The sequence below is a fragment of the Streptopelia decaocto genome, assembly GCF_964273445.1.
Source record: "Streptopelia decaocto genome assembly, chromosome: 7".
NCBI lineage: Eukaryota > Metazoa > Chordata > Aves > Columbiformes > Columbidae > Streptopelia > Streptopelia decaocto.
This window is the reverse complement of record NC_138661.1, coordinates 35,735,717-35,752,335: the sequence shown is the minus strand read 5'-3', so window position 1 is coordinate 35,752,335 and position 16,619 is coordinate 35,735,717. Positions and strand designations below refer to the sequence as shown.

The window sequence follows — 16,619 nt, the reverse complement described above, 5'->3', positions numbered from 1 at the left end:
CCTCTGCCTACTGTCACACAGGAGATGCATTAGCAAAGGCTTTTTTTTCAACAAAGCACTGGTTTGGCATACTGATAATGTCCTTGTCCAGACTCGGGGACTGAATAGCATTACCTAGAAAGTGTTTCAGCACTGTCCTCCACAAGCCGTGAGCACGACTTCAAAGAAAAGCACTAGCCTGAACTCTTCTGAAAACTACAGAGCAGCCAAGACAAAAGCCCCAAGAGCACAAACAGTTTGAAACCAAGTATCCCCTATCACTGCAATTCTAAACAGCAACAATGGTGGAAACCATAATGTAGAGAGCAAACAAAACTGAGGAAACTTCCAAGTATGAATCCTTTGCAGAACCCACACGGCCACAGAAATGCTGTAATTCACCAGCAACTCTACACTAATATATGGCACCCAAAAAGTTCTCAATATCTCTGTCTTAAAAGAAGCCAGAGACCCAACAAATACAGTCCTCTGAAAAAGAGAAATAGCTAGCTGTAGATACTACAAAATAGACACTGGTAATCAAATGCAAATTTAATACACTTTTGCCTCCCACGTGGAAAGACTTGGATGCAGTGAGTCTGTGTCAGTATCTGTGTCTAAACCAACCCTTTTCCTTGTACCAACATGGAAGAACTACCCTTTAACTATAAGCACTTGTTTTTCCTATGCCAGAAGCATTAACACCTTATTCCTGAATTCTGTAACTCATGAGGAAATGCCTGCCCATTGTTTCATTTGTTAGTGTAACTGATCAAAGCTGGTGTTACACACTGATCTGAAGGCTGCCTGAACACAACCGTCAACCAGTGCCACCACCTCAGTTCCACTACTGCAGCTGTGATGTGGTCAGAAAGAAGGGGAAGTACATGGGGCGAGTGGAGAAAAAGGCTTGTTAACAATACCAAGTCAGACAAATCAAAACTTCATGACTCCACTCCTCCCTTTCAGTTTGAAAATGGACTATTTTAAAGGAGATTCTATTAAACTGTGTTTATAGAATTACATGAATTTTACAAAAATCACTAGGCTGAAAAGAAAGGGAGGACTTGTCTTCCATTTATTAGTTCCGCAAATTAAGGTGACCTGAAAAAAGAACAGAAACCACAGCTAGAGTTCTTTTGTTACAGTCATGCAGCTCCCAGAAGATATGATGGGACTGCTTCTTCCTGGTTTTGAAAGGTTATGACAGAATGTAATCAGAAAAGAATTAAAACATAAGATCTGATTATAAAAAAAACCAAACAGCAGCAGCAAAACAACTAATTTCAGAAAGCAGGACACTGAAACCAGAGATCTATACAGCATCTCAACTATTACATCTGTTAAGACTATTCAAGACAACTGTCAGAATAATTTTAAAAACAAAACCTGTAAAAATAGGACTGGAAACCAAAATCTTAACAATATGATACCGGAAGGAGAGAAAACTGCTTCCAACTATGCAACCTGGAAAATCTGTGCAAGATTAATCACTGAGAGCTCTCCACACAACTCAGGCTGAATTTATGCATGTACAAACTCCCAATCATAGAAGGAATAAGGCACAAAAAATTGCAGCTTCTTACATTCCAGTACATGCAGAAAGATTGAGCTTCTGCATCATTATTAAGAGGCCCTATCAGAAAACAGCATTAAAATAGTAGCAGCTGAACCTGGACATCGGCTGCAAGCAGAAGAGTGTACAAGGAGAGTCACTTCGAAGAGAACTAACACGTTTAGTAATCTCAGGTATTTTAGGCACCAAACTGTAATGTGGGAAGATGAGAGAAATGAGGCAAAAGGGATGAAAACACAGCCTGTAGGTAAGCCTTACTGATTTTAATATTAAAGTAGATTTGGTAAGACTTAATATGAGAAGGAAAAAAAAAAATGTATCCTTCGAAAATGAAGGTGTTATAGTAGGAGATATTGTCAGTTTCACCTGGCTTTGCCCTTTGATTTTGAATTCAAGTGCACTGATGGCTGAAATTCAAAACATACACTTACTTTTCAAGCTAAAGGTATTATACAGTATGTAATTTACAATGAGTAGCATATACTATGAGCATGTGCAAAGTCTTGTTACCATTTAAAAAAAACTCTTTTAGAGATTTGTCCTTGTGAGATCAAAGAGATCTCCCAACTCCTCCTTGGGAGACAATTTATTCCCACCAAAAGGATTTTAAAATAATTTCCACAAAACAGCTGATAAGCAGTATCTTCCCTATTTACAGAAGCAGGTCGAAAGAACAGATTCTTCCTGGCAGAAATACTGAGCAGAAATACTTAGTGCATTGGATTTTTCTGTGTTTTCGTGACTCTACACATTTACCCTGCATGTGTTGGTCTCTAGCAGGAACTTTTTGAAGAAGCTCAATAACATCGTCTTCATTCAGCGCCAGAAGATTAGTGAGATGATGAAGAGAGTACACTGCAGTGTGGCAATCTAGACTGTGCAAGTGTTGCAAAAGAACCTTCCTTGGGATAGTAACACTGCAAGAGAGAACAAAGAAGTGGCACAAACAGATTTAGGCATCTCAGCCATGTTTAAAGACGTATCTCCCACTCCAATTCTGACTCAACCAAACTACTACAAATAGCATAACTAACGCCCATGAAGTAATTTTGAGAGCTTGTGATACACAGTCACTAGGAGATGATTAGCCAAGATTCACAGAAAAAAACACCATTTCTACTTCCGTACATAAATTAACTAATAGACAGATTTGGCAAGACAGTTTGAAAATGTCTTTCTGACCATTTTACCTGTTTTGCTGCATGCACCATTCAAGAACTTCCACCTGTGCCCACAACCCATCACAGAAATCTTTCAGTAGTGAATCACTGCACAGATCCTAAATGGAAAAGCAAATAAAATAATCCCTTTACAACAAATCCTCTAATCAGACAGCAGAACCAAGCCTGTGTCACATACAAGATGTTCGTAAGACTTCTTTATCCAGATAGTAACTTGCAAGTACAGAAAATTGCCAATTTTATCACAAAGCCAGCAAGGAAGGGCTGTTCAGAAGGACCATCAAAACCAGCCTCCACTTGACACACTGACAGACCATGAAAATGTGGCTACATCCCTTTCCAAGGTTAGCTTTCAAAATACAAATTAATGCTTCTTTAACAGTCTAAGACACTAACCTACAGAACGAATCATGTACTAGAACAGATGATATACTGAGTAGCAGACAGTTAACCTCCTTTTCCGTGTGCTTTTCTACAGATGCCCGCCTGCTAAAATCAGATCTAAGACTTTCACTTTGAAGATGTTAGTGAATAGATTTTTGGTCTATTATCAACAGATGGTAACTTCCTTAAGGCAATACCAGCCTAAATCTGCAGTACAAGGCTCCCTGTCTCCCCACCTCTGTCACTGAAGTCACCTGCCTGCAGGCAGACATCATGAGAACTGCAAATACACCCTCAGAGTTAAAACCCTCTCTCTTCTTCAAAGATGAAGACTCTCCCCAAACGAGGTGGATCTTTCAGTCACAGCTCTTGTCATTTATCATTTTGAGAATGGGTATCAAAAACTTCCAAGCTACCCAGTTGCTGAACTCAGGTTAGTTGTGACCAAAATTAGTCACTAGCCAGGGGTGACTCACTGGATGAAGTAACACTGATCTAACGTCCCTCAGCTCTTTTCAAAACTCATCAACAATCCTTGCTGTCTTTCTCTCTCTTATGTTAACAGCAAAGGCCGAAGAGCTTATGCAAAAGAGACTTTCAGAATCTCCTGGGCAATCATACTCCCTTCACAGTTAAGGAGTAAGAAGAAAAGCAAGTGTCCAATAATGTTACCCACACACAACTGTAACATCTTCACTTCTTAAATTCCATTTTGAGAAAGATGAACATTCTCACTGGAAATTCCTTGTGTGTATTTATTTTTATTTTTGCAAACAAATTGCATTATCTGGACTCAGACTGCCACTTGCTTTCTGCTGATTTACCTGAGTTTTGTGAAGAGTCCATAGCAATGTTTTTGCTGATTCTAAGCTTTGACAATGAGTCCATCCTAGCAATATCAAGAGGCGGCTAAGGGGGTTGAATTCTCCCCTCAATAAGCTGTTCAGGCTTGAATAATCTTCTCTTTTCAGTAAAGTTAATGCAGTCATCTAGAAAACAAAATGAAGAAGTATTTTTTTTTCCAAAATGCAGAGATCCATAAAGTCTGGCAGCTTATGTAAGCCAGTAGCCACTTCAGTATTAGCTTCACTGAAATAGTGAAGTTCTGCATCTGCAATTTCCCTAAACTTAAAATTTTCCAAGCCATCAGGTTACTCTTCAGTAAAACTGTCATAAGGAAAAATACATCATTTCACATGCTTACCACAGAGCCAACTCACACTCCCCTCACTACATTACCTTTACATTCTTTCTATTGATTATGTCTCTGTCAAGGGGATTATGTAAGAAACTTGAATGAGCACATTATTTAGAAGTGGAAATATGTTCAGCCTTAAAAGCTCACATTTTAACAGTGACCACGTACCCATATTCTTTTTCTTCTAGCTATGTAAATACATTCAAATAATTTAATTCATAACAGAGTATTTTTCACCAGGTCTTCAAGCTCTCAGAAACATAAATTTTACCATCCAAACTAGCCTCACTGCCCCAACTCTACCAGCATCAGAAAACCAAAGCAATGAGTTCAAGGTCATGGGGTAGACCAAGTGGCACATCCAACAAAATCAAGAGTAGACTCAGGACTTAAATCATGAAGATTTAATCTTCAGTCTGCATGCAGATGAGCTTTTCCAAAAATCTCACTGAGTGTTTTGAGTTCATCACACAGCTGAAAGTAGAGGAGTCATCACCAGTTACCTCCTTGTTCCTGTAAGTCATGACCCCTAGTAAATACTATTTGAATACAAATTGCTTCTGTGTACCACCGAGACATGTTCAATACAGGGGTTGATTTTAGCCACCATTGGGTTTCCCTCTTAATGATTTTTAGGGCCATACCAGAATCTGTTCCAGAAAGTGCTTGCTGCTGTTCAAGCAGTAGAAATAGGCTTTCTTCCAAGAAGAAGCCTCTTTGGGATCTGAGAACAAACTCATCACAGTTCGCTCTGTATCCAGCTGATCAGATGAACCTAAAACACAACACAAGAAGATTACCTTCCAGTACAGAGGGGCATCTTTTAAAGAAGCATAATTGCTGTTAACTTAAACTGAGAAACACTCAGCATTTCCTCAAATACTAATAAGCTGTTACACGTTAGCATTTAAGACTCTAGATATTGTTACTGGGTAACAAGAAAGCCAAGCAGGCAAATTTGATAGAAAATAAACAGGTCAGATAGGAAATCAGGAAACTGTCTGGACAGTTGTTAGCATGCCAAGAGCCTGTTCAGCACACAAGTTGCTACATTAGTTCAGGTCACACTGCCTTTCCTTCTTTAGTCATACACATCTTATCTGTATGTTCATAAATTCCTTGTGCTCTGAGACACTATGCTGCTTTGTGGGGCCTTAGCAGAGACATAGCCAGCACAGCAACTACTCAGATCTGTGCAAAGCAGGAACTGAACTACTCCCAGTGAGAGTGAAGGTATCTGTATTTCCATTTCTCTCACCCCACAAGGAAGCACTAACTGTAGTTATTATCAGAAATGCCAGAGTCTGCCACACCACACCAGCCTGAACTTTCTTCAGCAATTCCTATGAGTGGAGCAGAGAGGATACACCCCTCCCTGACTTACACCTCAGTGTAGAGAGGCAAGAGAAGAAGGGCAGGTGTTCTAGCTTTTCCATCCTTGCAGGCTCACCTGACACTTTCCTGACAAGAGCACGGGAATTTCAAATTTCAAGAGCACGGGAAAATCCAGCTGAGATCCTCAGCTAGATGTAGCAGTCACAGGGAGCTAGAGAGAAGCTACGAAGTTATAGCCGGTTCAAAAACAAGAGTTGGGCTCTGGAAAGTGAGCAGGTAATCAAACTGCATCTTCTTTCCAGCTGGGATATTGGCCCACTCCACATCTCCTTCCACTTCTAGAAATTTTCCAATATTAAGAGTTTTGAATGTTTTGGGATTACTGAGGCCATTGAACTGTTATTGGTCTGAAATGGAACATCCTCCAACACGAATGACCCTGAGCTGCAGCTGAACCAATAAAAACTTTATTTACATATGAAGAGTCAACTTTCTAGTTACATGCAAGATCTTCCTCAGGAAAAATGCTGAGCAGATTAAAATAGAGCACAAGGGGTGGTAAAGGAAGTGCTCACAAAAGAAAGCACAGACTGCAGAAATGTAGGGAGAACCCTGGGGTTACTATGCCAGTTCCTTGCTCTAAGTCATTTTAGCATAACCTTTTACAAGACTCTGTGGCTTGTTAAGGCACCTTAGCAGGAACACTGCTCGACTTCTTGACAACTTGCCTGTTAAAATGCCTCAATGACTTTGTTAAACAAGAAATGAAAACAAAGCAAAAAGCGAAACAAACCTTTTTGTATCGATCTTGACACTAGAAATTTTTCTCTTGTTCTTTCTATGACAACACTGCTATAAAGGCTCAGCAGGCCCTGGCTCTGTCTCCTCAGCATACAGCTTAGTAGCTTCTCCTCCCTCAGGGGGCTTCCCTCAGCCCAGCACACATCCAAGAGCTCCCTGAACAGGTGTCGTACTTCATCTGCCTGGTGCTCCACCTCAAAAGTCAGTGTACTAAGAGCAGCATAAATTGTATCTACTAGTTCTCTTTGATCTTTTTCTGATGAAATCTCAGAACTGCACTGAAGCCTCTGCAGAGATTTCAAGGAGTCCCGAAGAAAATCAACAAAGATGTTTTGTAGAGAGCAGTACTGCTGGAGCGAGGAGCTGTGTGTGCCTTGTTCCTCCTGGAAGAACTCCAGCAGGGCTCTTGCCCTCTGGGGAGCCCGCAGCAGAAGCTTCCAGAGAGCTGAAACAACATCCAAACTGAATCTGTGAGAACGGCCATCCCTTCTTTTCCTGTCTGTGATGTGCTTGTTCTGGGTGCACTCAAATGCTTCAAACAGCTCCTGGTAGAGAATTAATAAAAGGGTAAGCCTTTCAGATTGCATTGAAAATACATTATTTAAAAAGCAAGAGAAACTTGAGAGCAAGAAGATAATGTGATTTGGAAACATCATATTACCTACAAAATCCATTAATAATGGTTCACCTTGTCCAATATCCTTCCTAGAAGAGTGGATATGCCTCAATATGTAACAAAATATAAAGCAGGGGTGTCAAACTCATTTTTACAGGGGCCACATAGGCCTCGCGGTTGCTTTCAAAGGGTGAATGCAATTTTAGGACTGTATAAAGGTAGGAGCAGTTACAGTTACTGATATAAAGAATCCTCTAATACACAACTAAACTATGTGAGCCATGTACTCATAAGCAACTTACCTTAGTTCAAAGGCAATTACTACTGGATGGCGGAAGCACTACCATGTTCTACCTCTTAGCAACATACCGATGTCACTGTATCTTCACTAATAATCATGCTCTTACTGAGTTATGTTCACGCCTTTTTTTTTTTTTTAATCCTACAGTAGTAACAGTACAGCACTCAAAAATTTCCAGGAAGAAGGCAAAAGGGTGCAGAGGAGAGGAAAATTAAGATTTCAGGAGGAAGAAAAAGAAAACAGTCATACGTTTAAAAGTGATTGCTGACTGCAGGTTATTTTGGCTCACAGTGGGTTTTAGCCTTACAATTGCTAAACATGTCTATAGATATAACACTGTGTCAAGCAGCCGCAATCAGGACTGAAGTGGGTTAGAAAGACCATGTAGAAAAGCTTGTTCCTTGCCTGCCTACAGCCTCCTTTCTAGCCAGAGAAATCACTTGCAGGCACATTGGTTTAGCTTCAGAAAGGGATCTGAATTACAGTTTCTTTCAGTTGCCTAGTAGATTAATAACACGTTAGCATCTCAGGTAGCCACTTAGCAGGAAGCTTTAACTTTGATTCCAAAACCTGATGATGTTGGACATTCTGCACAACTAACAAGAAGCAGGGCATATTACGTAGCTCACCTTTAGGACTTCCTCAGAGACATCTTTCTGTAATTCTTCCAAGAACAATAAAAATTCAGTTTCTCTTCGAAGAACAACTGGAACAGTTTTCTGAAGCAATAGAAGAGAATGAGAAAGATGTTGGCCAATAAAATTTTTATTCATTTACATTACCATATAAACCTAATCTCAGCTATTTCATTAACATTTTGAGGCAGACTGAAATATCTCTCTGAAGAAGCCTAATTCTCAGTTAAAGGCTATTCCACAATTAGATTCTGCTGCCACACCAGTGGATTCCATTTATCTATACATTTGGAAACAGAGACAAGTGTCACTTGGTCAGGAATTAGAATCCCATCAGTTAGAGACATCTTTCTTCAGAAAACAAGGAAAACATGCAAGTCTGGATAGTTACAAGGAGAAATGCATTTTAAAAAAATGACCACACGTCCCAGCATACCAACTAAAAAAAAAAAAAAAAAAAGAAAAAGGAAAAAGACCAGTTTCTCCTTTACTCATGAAACATACTGCACCTGTCTGTCTGAAAACAGCAATACTGCAAACATGCCCCTCACCACCTAAAGCTTACAAAGACTTGTCTGATGCCTGAGCTATTTCATCTTTAATATAAGTAAGGTGCTTCACAAACCTAAACAGAAAAAGACAAAAACAATTTTTCTCACCAGTGTGGAAAAGATTAACAGTTGTTTCTTGACAAGTTTGTGAAAAGCAAAAGCAATGCACTTCTCCAGCTACCTTGAGTACTTAATTCAGTGAAATGTGGGAAAGCCTGTAATTTAAATAACCAAGTAGGCTGATATTTTGCACTTGGAAATCAGCCAGAAGTCAGAGCTGTACACCACACTTGGAAGTCAGCTAGATATTTCTGTACCTGATTCGTGGCAAGCCATTTTTCCAGCACAAGAAGCCAAAGCCATGCAGTTCTCCATGGGCTAGAATTCTGTCCCCATCTACAAAAGCAATAAGCACAGGATTATACAAGGTCAGTCCCAGCTCTAAGATCCAGGAAAACACCATCAGAGGTAAATTTGATTTTTATATTTCTTTGTGTAAGATAAAAACAAAGATGACTAAATAGCTGAAGATGAGTCAGATAGGAAGGGAATACAGAGGAATCAGAATATTGGTACTGCTTACACATTGACTTAATGATTTCTGCTGTGAAAAAAAAAAAAACAAACACCTGCTTTTAGATCTGCCAGATACCAACACTACTGCCATAGTTCTTTGCTTCAAAACAATGCAATTTATTTCTGGTCTAAAGTTCAGTCTGTATAGCCCTCTTTGAGCACTTCAGCAGATTTCTTTGAAATCTGACCACTTGACAAAAGCTGCTATTTCCTGTTCTGTCTAGTTCTACCCGAAAAAAATGAAACTAAGCCTCAGGTCACAGCAGCACAAGTGCAGCTCCATGTCCAAACTAAAAGTGAAGCAATGTATTAATTAAAAAAAGAATACCACTAATTTCCAGCAGTTTTTCATGTGCTCTGGTACTTATACACAATTCCAAAACAAAGTTAGGGAACATGTTCAGTACTGTCAAACAGACTAAGAAAAGAAAAAAGCACGAGATAGTTTATTGGCCTTTAAAACGCTCAGCACTGCTAACTAAAACCTTTAGATGTGATAAGTCCAACTATCAAAGATAAAAAGATCAAAAATGCTTATGTCTCACATGGCCATTAATAATATTCATCTAACCATGTGCACACCTTCCTCCAGACTACTTAAATGCTGTCAGTGTAAATGGTTTCTTAGAACATTTACCAAAACGTTACACAAATTTTACTGAAGTGCTAGAAAGTCAGCCTTCATATGCACCTACCCGAAAAGCAGCAATCAAAACTAACTACGATTGAGTAAAACTAATGCCATTTCAAAATTCAGTGCAAGAGAAATAAGAAATCAATAGTGTAATTAGAATTTTTAGCATTTAAATTTTTAGAAATTGGAAGGTCTTTCGAGAGCTGGAAACAGAACATTTTAAATAACTACAGTGCTGATCTCAGTGGTAACATTCCTTAATTAACCGAAGTGATGTAATTTTAGGAGATGCTCCTTGTTATTATCCTTCAGTAAGATCTAGCAAAAGCAGTTCTGTAATGCCTCCAAATAATTTTAAGCTTGTTATCAATCACCATATCAACACCATAAATAAACACCGCTCATAACCCTAGTGGGCTGCGCAGCCTGCTAAGTGCTTGGGCAGTGATAACACGCCAACATTCAGATAACATCGAGATACATCCAAGACATCTCAGCACTGAAGCAAGCGCTGTTTCCCAGGTCCTACCCGTCTCCCACAGCCACCACTGAACTAATCGCTGCTCCCCGTTCCCCACCCGAGCCCAGCGAACCAAACCAGCACCTTGCTCACCTGATCCCCGCGGGACAAGCTACCAGAGCCCGAAGAATCGCTTCCACCTTCTCGGGGCCATCCCCACGCCACCGGCCCAGCTGGGGCACACAGGCCTGCGCCAGCACCCAGTCCCCACGCCGCACGCACTCGCAGAAGAACCCGAAGAGTCGCTCCAGAGAGACCGCTTCTTCGTCTCCGAAAGAATGCATCTTCCCAGGACCAGCCGGTGACCTGCGGCAGGTGACACAGGCAGGCGAGGGCGGTGAGGGCGCGCTGGGGCACCCACCCCGGATTCCTTCCTCACTCCCGTGCGGTACGGGGGTGACGCGCCAACACGCACCGCGGGCTGACAGCGCGGCTGCCGCTCGGCCCTGGCCGCCCCGCCGCGAGTGCGCCGCCCGGGGGAGCGCAGCCCAGCCCAGCGGCTCGCGGGATGCTCCGGGCCGCCCGTCCCCGCTGGGAGTGACTGTCTTCGGGGGCGGCAGCGGCACTCGCCCCGGGCTGCGCGCTCTGCCGCCCACCCACCCGCAGCCTCGCCCTCCTGCCCAAGGTCCGGTCCGGCCCGGCGGCCCCCGGCTTGGTCTGCGTTACCTGTCGAGGCAGGACGCGGCCACCCCGGCGGCGCTCGGCTCTACTGCACCGCCCCGGCAACGCCACTCCTTGCCGCCGCCATCTTGGGCACTGCCTCAGCTGACCGCGCCGCCGGGCGGGCACGCGGGCAGGCGTCCGCCCATTGGCCGAGCCGGGGCAGAATGTAAATAAACCGCCATTTTTCTTTGGGGCGCCTGAAGCCGCCTCAGGAACCCGGGCAGCGTAAGCCCCGCCCCCGATAACCACGCCTATCTCCGCCCACCGGCCCGCCCCGCGGCCTCCTCCTACCGCACGCCAGGCTCACCCCGTGCTCCAGCCTCCCGTGGTTCTGATTGGCTTTCGCCCGAAGCTCTGCCCCCTGGCGCGCAGGGGGACCGCCCCGCCGCGGCGCCTCTCGGTGGAGGCGGCGGGAGGTATGAGGTGTGGTTGTGACATCGTCGTGAGGGTGTCTCTCGGACGGGAGGTTATTTATACGTATATTATGTACACCCGCATACATACATACATATATAGAGGTATACCTATAGGGGTATATACATATATGTGGATATATTTACCCCTTATATATGTGTACTTCTATATAGGTCTTTATAGGAATATAAGTGTTATGTATATTTACCCCTTTGAGGGCAGAAATGGTATCAAAATACATAAGTGGCGTGTTATTTTTATGTATTACATATACAAATAAGTTATGCACACACCCCCACAATTTTAAATACTTACATAAAATATGTCGTTAGTTATAGATACAGCTACAGCTACAGATGTCAGCTTGTCGGGTGCTTCTGTGCAGGGTGGTGGGGCCCTGCCCACCCTTGCGGTCCCCCTGCCCTCTTACCATCACTGCCCTTGTCGCTTTTGAGCTGCCCTGGGTGGGACGAGGCACAAGGGCCGTGACTCAGCTGCTCGGCTGGGTGGTGTCCAGCCAGTGTTCGGCAGAGATAAGCCCCCTGCCAACATCCTCCCTTTATTCCGGGCTTTTTGTTTGTTTTTGTTCTGACACAAAAAAAGAAAAGCTCCCCTGGGGACTGCTGCAGCGGAGGCAAGCGTAAGAGGCAGAGTGGTGATGACAGAGGAAAGGTGTCCCAAAGTAAGTGACGGAGGGAGTCCCCAGGGCTCCTGAATGGAAAATATGGGAAGGGGGCTATGTCTGTGTGCACGTGCTGGGACCTGCCAATAAACCATGCAAGAAGCTGCAGGAGTTTGTACTTACGACATCCTGAGTGTTTTTCACCTGTACTGTCGGTTCAACGTCAGCAGAGTAATGGTGCATGGGTAGTCATGGCTCTGACCTTACTTCAGCAATGCTGGACAAGCTGTAAGGGTTGAAACCATGTGGTCGTCATTCAAGGTGTTCCCTGTGCCTTTAATGATGGTGCTTACTATGGTGCAGCTCTGTACAAACAATTTCTAAATGTGCACTTTCACTTTGGGGTATTAGTTTGTATTTTGTCTCTCGTGTCAGCAAGGAAGGAGCTTTGCTGGGACATAGAACCTGTATGAGGATGATCTTTTCTGCTTACTACCTACTCTTCTAATTGCTTTATTCAGTTTGAATAATCTTACAGACTCCTTACTCCTTTGCATAAGACATCTCAGCTGGTTGACGTTTTTTCTCTGTTACAAAGTTCAAAACATACCTTCTGGAGTCAACTGCCCACTTCTGCAATGGTTAACGTACATCATTAACAACCAGCAGTAGTGCTCTTATTTTCGAAGTTTCTTTTAAACTAATTTCTTCCACTATTGGCCTTGTTAGGAATTAGAGGTTTATTAACGTATCTGTGAAGCCCTCAGTGTGGATAGATGTAAATATCATGGTGGAAGAATAAATTGCTTAAGGTTATCTTAGCAGAAAACATAACTTGTATATTGAAATCAGGAAATCAGGAGTATAGGCAAAACATTTTTCATCTTGAATTTGTGTTTCTGTCAAGCAAGCTGGCATTCAATAATTTAAAAATCTAGCTTTGGTTATATTTTCCAAAATTAAAAAATATCTGTGGAGTAGCCATAGCAACTTACACTTGAATGGAAGCCCATCTGCTGTGAATAGAAGTCTGTGGATTTCCATGCTGATGTGTTGCTTCTCATAGTCAAAATACTAAACTGTGCATATATTGTACAGGTCTTCTAGCAAAAAAAAAATGTCTGAATTTTTGCCTTGGAACACTGGAACGATAAAGTGCTTTTTATCTAAAATAGGGTCTGCTGTGCATTGCCTTGGAATATTATCAGTGTTAGGCAAATTGCTAATAATACTTGGCAGTTTATAGCAGCTTCTTTCTAGGTGGATCTGCATAGAGACTGGCTAGTGGCATTTGCATTTTAAAGGCATTTCTGAAACTGAATTCTCAAAACATCTCTATCACTTGTTTTCAAGCTCTTTCTTTTATTTTTTTCATGTCAACCATTGCCTGTATTAGTTTCTCCACTGATTGTCCAAGCTGTTGGAGAATTACTTGGAGCAAGTAAATGTAGCTCTGCAGTTTGGGTGGGGTTTGCAGCTAGATGTCTCTGTGAACAGGACAAAAGTAGATTCACTGAGAAGCCATTTTCTGGCTCTGACAATGCGATGGGGACAGGTGCGACTGCGATCATCCGTGAGGACATGGTTGCGTTTCTGTCAACATGCAGTGGCAGGACAGCGTCTGTGTTGGCTTTGGGTACAACAGAGGCTACCCAGCCGGTGTGAAGCCTGTTGATGTCACTTCAGCCTACTGAAATCTGCTAATGAAATAGAGCTGGTGGAGCAAATTCGTGCAGAGTCTGAGCTCTGCATCATGCTACCACAAAGCTTTCAGCTGTTGCATGGAGCACTGCAAACAGATTTATTGTGTTGTTAGACCATAGCAGCCATCACCGGCTCACCCCAGGTGTGTCAGCTGAGTCCTGCCACTGACAGGTCAGTGGGTCACCGCAGCTCTTGCAGTCCCTGCTCTGGTCTTGGGGAGTGGCCTCAGTCGCTCAAAGTCAGTGGTGACGGTTCCCAGAGCCCCCTGAGGCACTCCATCAGGGCTGTCAGTTGCACACATCAGTCAGGGAGAGCACTGACAGCAGCCATGCATCTTACTGACAGGGGCTTTGGTCAGAAACTGCCCAGCGGAGCCGGCAGTCCTGTCAGGCAGCCATTGCCTTGTCACCAGCCGTTCGCTTACGGCAGCCCTCTCACTCGCCTCAGGTACCAGAACTGACAGAATTTTTACCAAAAATGCAAGAAGTACTTTAGGCCAGAAGTATTTTTAAGTTCTTTTATACATCTAAAAATCAAATTAAGTTACATGAGGTGACCAAAGCAGCTGTTAAAGCTGGTTTATCCCTGGCATGACCTACTGCAGCTCATTTTCACTGTTCCCTGCAGGTGGAGCAGTATGTTGGTGAAATTAAAGGTGGCCTGAGACCAGCCATGAAACTCACAGTCATAGGAATGGTACACTCCAACCCCAAGAGGTAGGTGAGGGGTCTGTTGGGGGCTTCACCCTGTCATACATGTTCCTACCTGTCTCCTAAATTCAAAGATCTCTTGAGGGTCTGTGCTCTTTGAAGGAAGAAAGTAAAACAGATTTATAGCTTTGTTTAATTTTCCTGCTCTTAGGCTGAGCTTAAAATGACAAGAAAGAATTCTCTGTTAAGCCTTTCTGACTGCCCTGTCAGGATTTTCTAGGCCTTGACCATATCTAATGTGAACTGGAGTGGGCACACAAGCGGCATTTCTCCTCCAGGAAGAGGTGCAGTTCTGAATCTGCATCTTGGTTGTCTGCTGGGGGCTAAAATTAACACCATTTTAAAACCAGTGTTTTTGACACAAGAGGTGCAGGTTCATTGCTGTGTTTAATCTGAATGACAGCAACTGTGCTTATCACTACACTTTTTTGCATCTACAATGATAAACACCAGTGCTTGCATTGGTGAAGAGTTTGCCATAACCTCTTTTAGGACACAAATTGGAATTGTCTGGTGCACAAATGGTGGCTTGATTTCAGTCATGAGAGAGGGAAAGCAACATCAGCAGTCACTATCATCCTACTGGAAACCGGAGGAGAAACAAGCCTGTTCTCATCCATTTCTGCAGCTTCTCCCATGTTTCAGTCTGACAAGAAATCGAAGGCTGTCTAAGTCTTTAAAGGTGTTTGCCATGCTTACCATGTCCTTTCACATTTCTGAAAGTCCCAGTTATTTCACTATTTTTTCAGCTTTTCAGTGACTCTGCTCTGCGATCCACTGGATGCAAACAAAGACGTTGGGCTGTTATTTACAGTTAACTTTAGTGACAAATCCATCACCCGAAATGCACGAATTGCTGGGAAATGGGGAAGAGAAGAGAAGACTATTCCCTACTTTCCATTTACAGCAGGCGACACATTTAAGGTAATTTTCAGAGTACTATGAATAGGGTGGAGAAAGGAGAGGAGACAGGCTGAAGTCTTACCACAAATAGCTAACTATTGACAATGCCAGTGTAGTATGGCACAGAGAACAACAGTTCAAGCCCTGATGGGGGAGATCCATTCCTTTCTCTAATATAAGTGAGAGAACTCACTATAAGGAGCTTTACAGTATCATGTCATCAGAGGGCAGGTTATTTATTAGGGGCATTTCAGAAGAACCAGTAGACTTTGTGCTTCACTATCGCTATCACATGGGGTCCTAAGTCCATGTTGGTGAAATCAACTCTGCTGTTGATCTCTAAGAGGCTCCCCTGTCCTTTTCCATTGCAGATGGAGCTCTTATGTGAACACCAGCAAATACGAGTCTTGCTTGATGGACGGCAGCTCTGTGACTTCACTCACCGCATCCAGCCGCTGAACTTGGTGAAGGCTTTGCAGATCTCAGGGGACATCAAGCTTACCAAAGTAGCTTGAAAAAAAAGGACACCACAATATTACCAGGGGACAGAGGCAAATGTACTTTCTCCTGTCTGATAAATGTTTTGTCCTTTTCTCTGGCTGATTCTGGAGAGTGGGAACTGTATATTTTTAATTTGCTGATGTGTTTGAAATATACACTTTTTTTCCTATGCACACTCAGCAATTGCAGAGCTATGGCTGGTCCAGGTAAATCAGAGCGCCTTTGCTGAGATACTCTTATGGCCTCCCAAATGGCAAGATTTGTGATGCTATGCAGTGTCTCACATGCTTGTGGTCCCCTAATTCCCCAGGCATGTCAGCTGGCAGAGCTCAGTCCTCTGCTGTGGGGTGGCTGTTCCCCTTGTCACCAGAACTGGGCAGTAAGCAGGTGGTGGAACTGAGAAAAGAGATTTTCTTATAAGTAAATAAGGGAGCCTGGTGGTCCCCAGCAAGGCTCACATTATCGGGAGGGAATTGCTTTTCCTGGAATCTCTGCTCAGTCAGTGCAAAGCCATCTGTACTTCCCAGTACAGAGCAATAAATGCCTTATCAGCATCCCTGTCTCTTGCAGGTAGCGTTCTCATGAATCGAAAGGGTTCAACAGCTGTGGATTTCATGGTCTTCTCTGGACCAGCCCTAGGAAATGGTACCTGTAGCCAAAACTGCATTGCCCATTCTTGTATCTAATTCAAACAGCATCTTTGCTGGCAAACTTCTTTACCAGCTCTGTTAAATATTTGAATGCACTTGAGTGTTGTGCTATTGTTTCATTGCTATAGATTTAGAAGAAAGGTCTAAATGCATAGCTATTCTAAT

General features: G+C 43.0%; 2 protein-coding genes across 5 annotated transcripts in view; one reads left to right on the top strand and one right to left on the bottom strand.

Moving 5' to 3' along the window:
• The window catches only part of ZFYVE26 (zinc finger FYVE-type containing 26), a 50,148-nt gene extending 38,775 nt beyond the window's left edge, over positions 1–11,373 (bottom strand). For 2 of the 4 annotated variants that reach the window (XM_082057939.1, XM_082057938.1), the window contains exons 1-9: positions 10,954–11,373; positions 10,381–10,593; positions 8,875–8,953; positions 8,001–8,090; positions 6,447–6,999; positions 4,963–5,093; positions 3,945–4,109; positions 2,746–2,834; positions 2,312–2,472 (exon numbers count right to left, since the gene is read on the bottom strand). In XM_082057939.1, coding sequence (XP_081914065.1) covers positions 2,312–2,472; positions 2,746–2,834; positions 3,945–4,109; positions 4,963–5,093; positions 6,447–6,999; positions 8,001–8,090; positions 8,875–8,953; positions 10,381–10,571 — 1,459 coding nt within the window. In that variant the 5' untranslated portion in view covers positions 10,572–10,593; positions 10,954–11,373. Of the gene's footprint in view, positions 1–2,311; positions 2,473–2,745; positions 2,835–3,944; positions 4,110–4,962; positions 5,094–6,446; positions 7,000–8,000; positions 8,091–8,874; positions 8,954–10,380; positions 10,934–10,953 lie in introns of those variants that run through there. The other 2 variants (XM_082057937.1, XM_082057940.1) reach the window with 2 other exon arrangements.
• Positions 11,374–11,892: 519 nt separating this feature from the next.
• Positions 11,893–15,983, top strand: LOC309442263 (galectin-related protein A-like). Its single transcript, XM_082057934.1, has 4 exons — positions 11,893–12,046; positions 14,318–14,406; positions 15,150–15,324; positions 15,675–15,983. The coding sequence occupies exons 1-4, from the start codon at positions 12,023–12,025 to the stop codon at positions 15,816–15,818; spliced, it is 432 nt and encodes a 143-aa protein (XP_081914060.1). The 5' UTR covers positions 11,893–12,022; the 3' UTR covers positions 15,819–15,983.
• Positions 15,984–16,619: the final 636 nt, after the last annotated feature.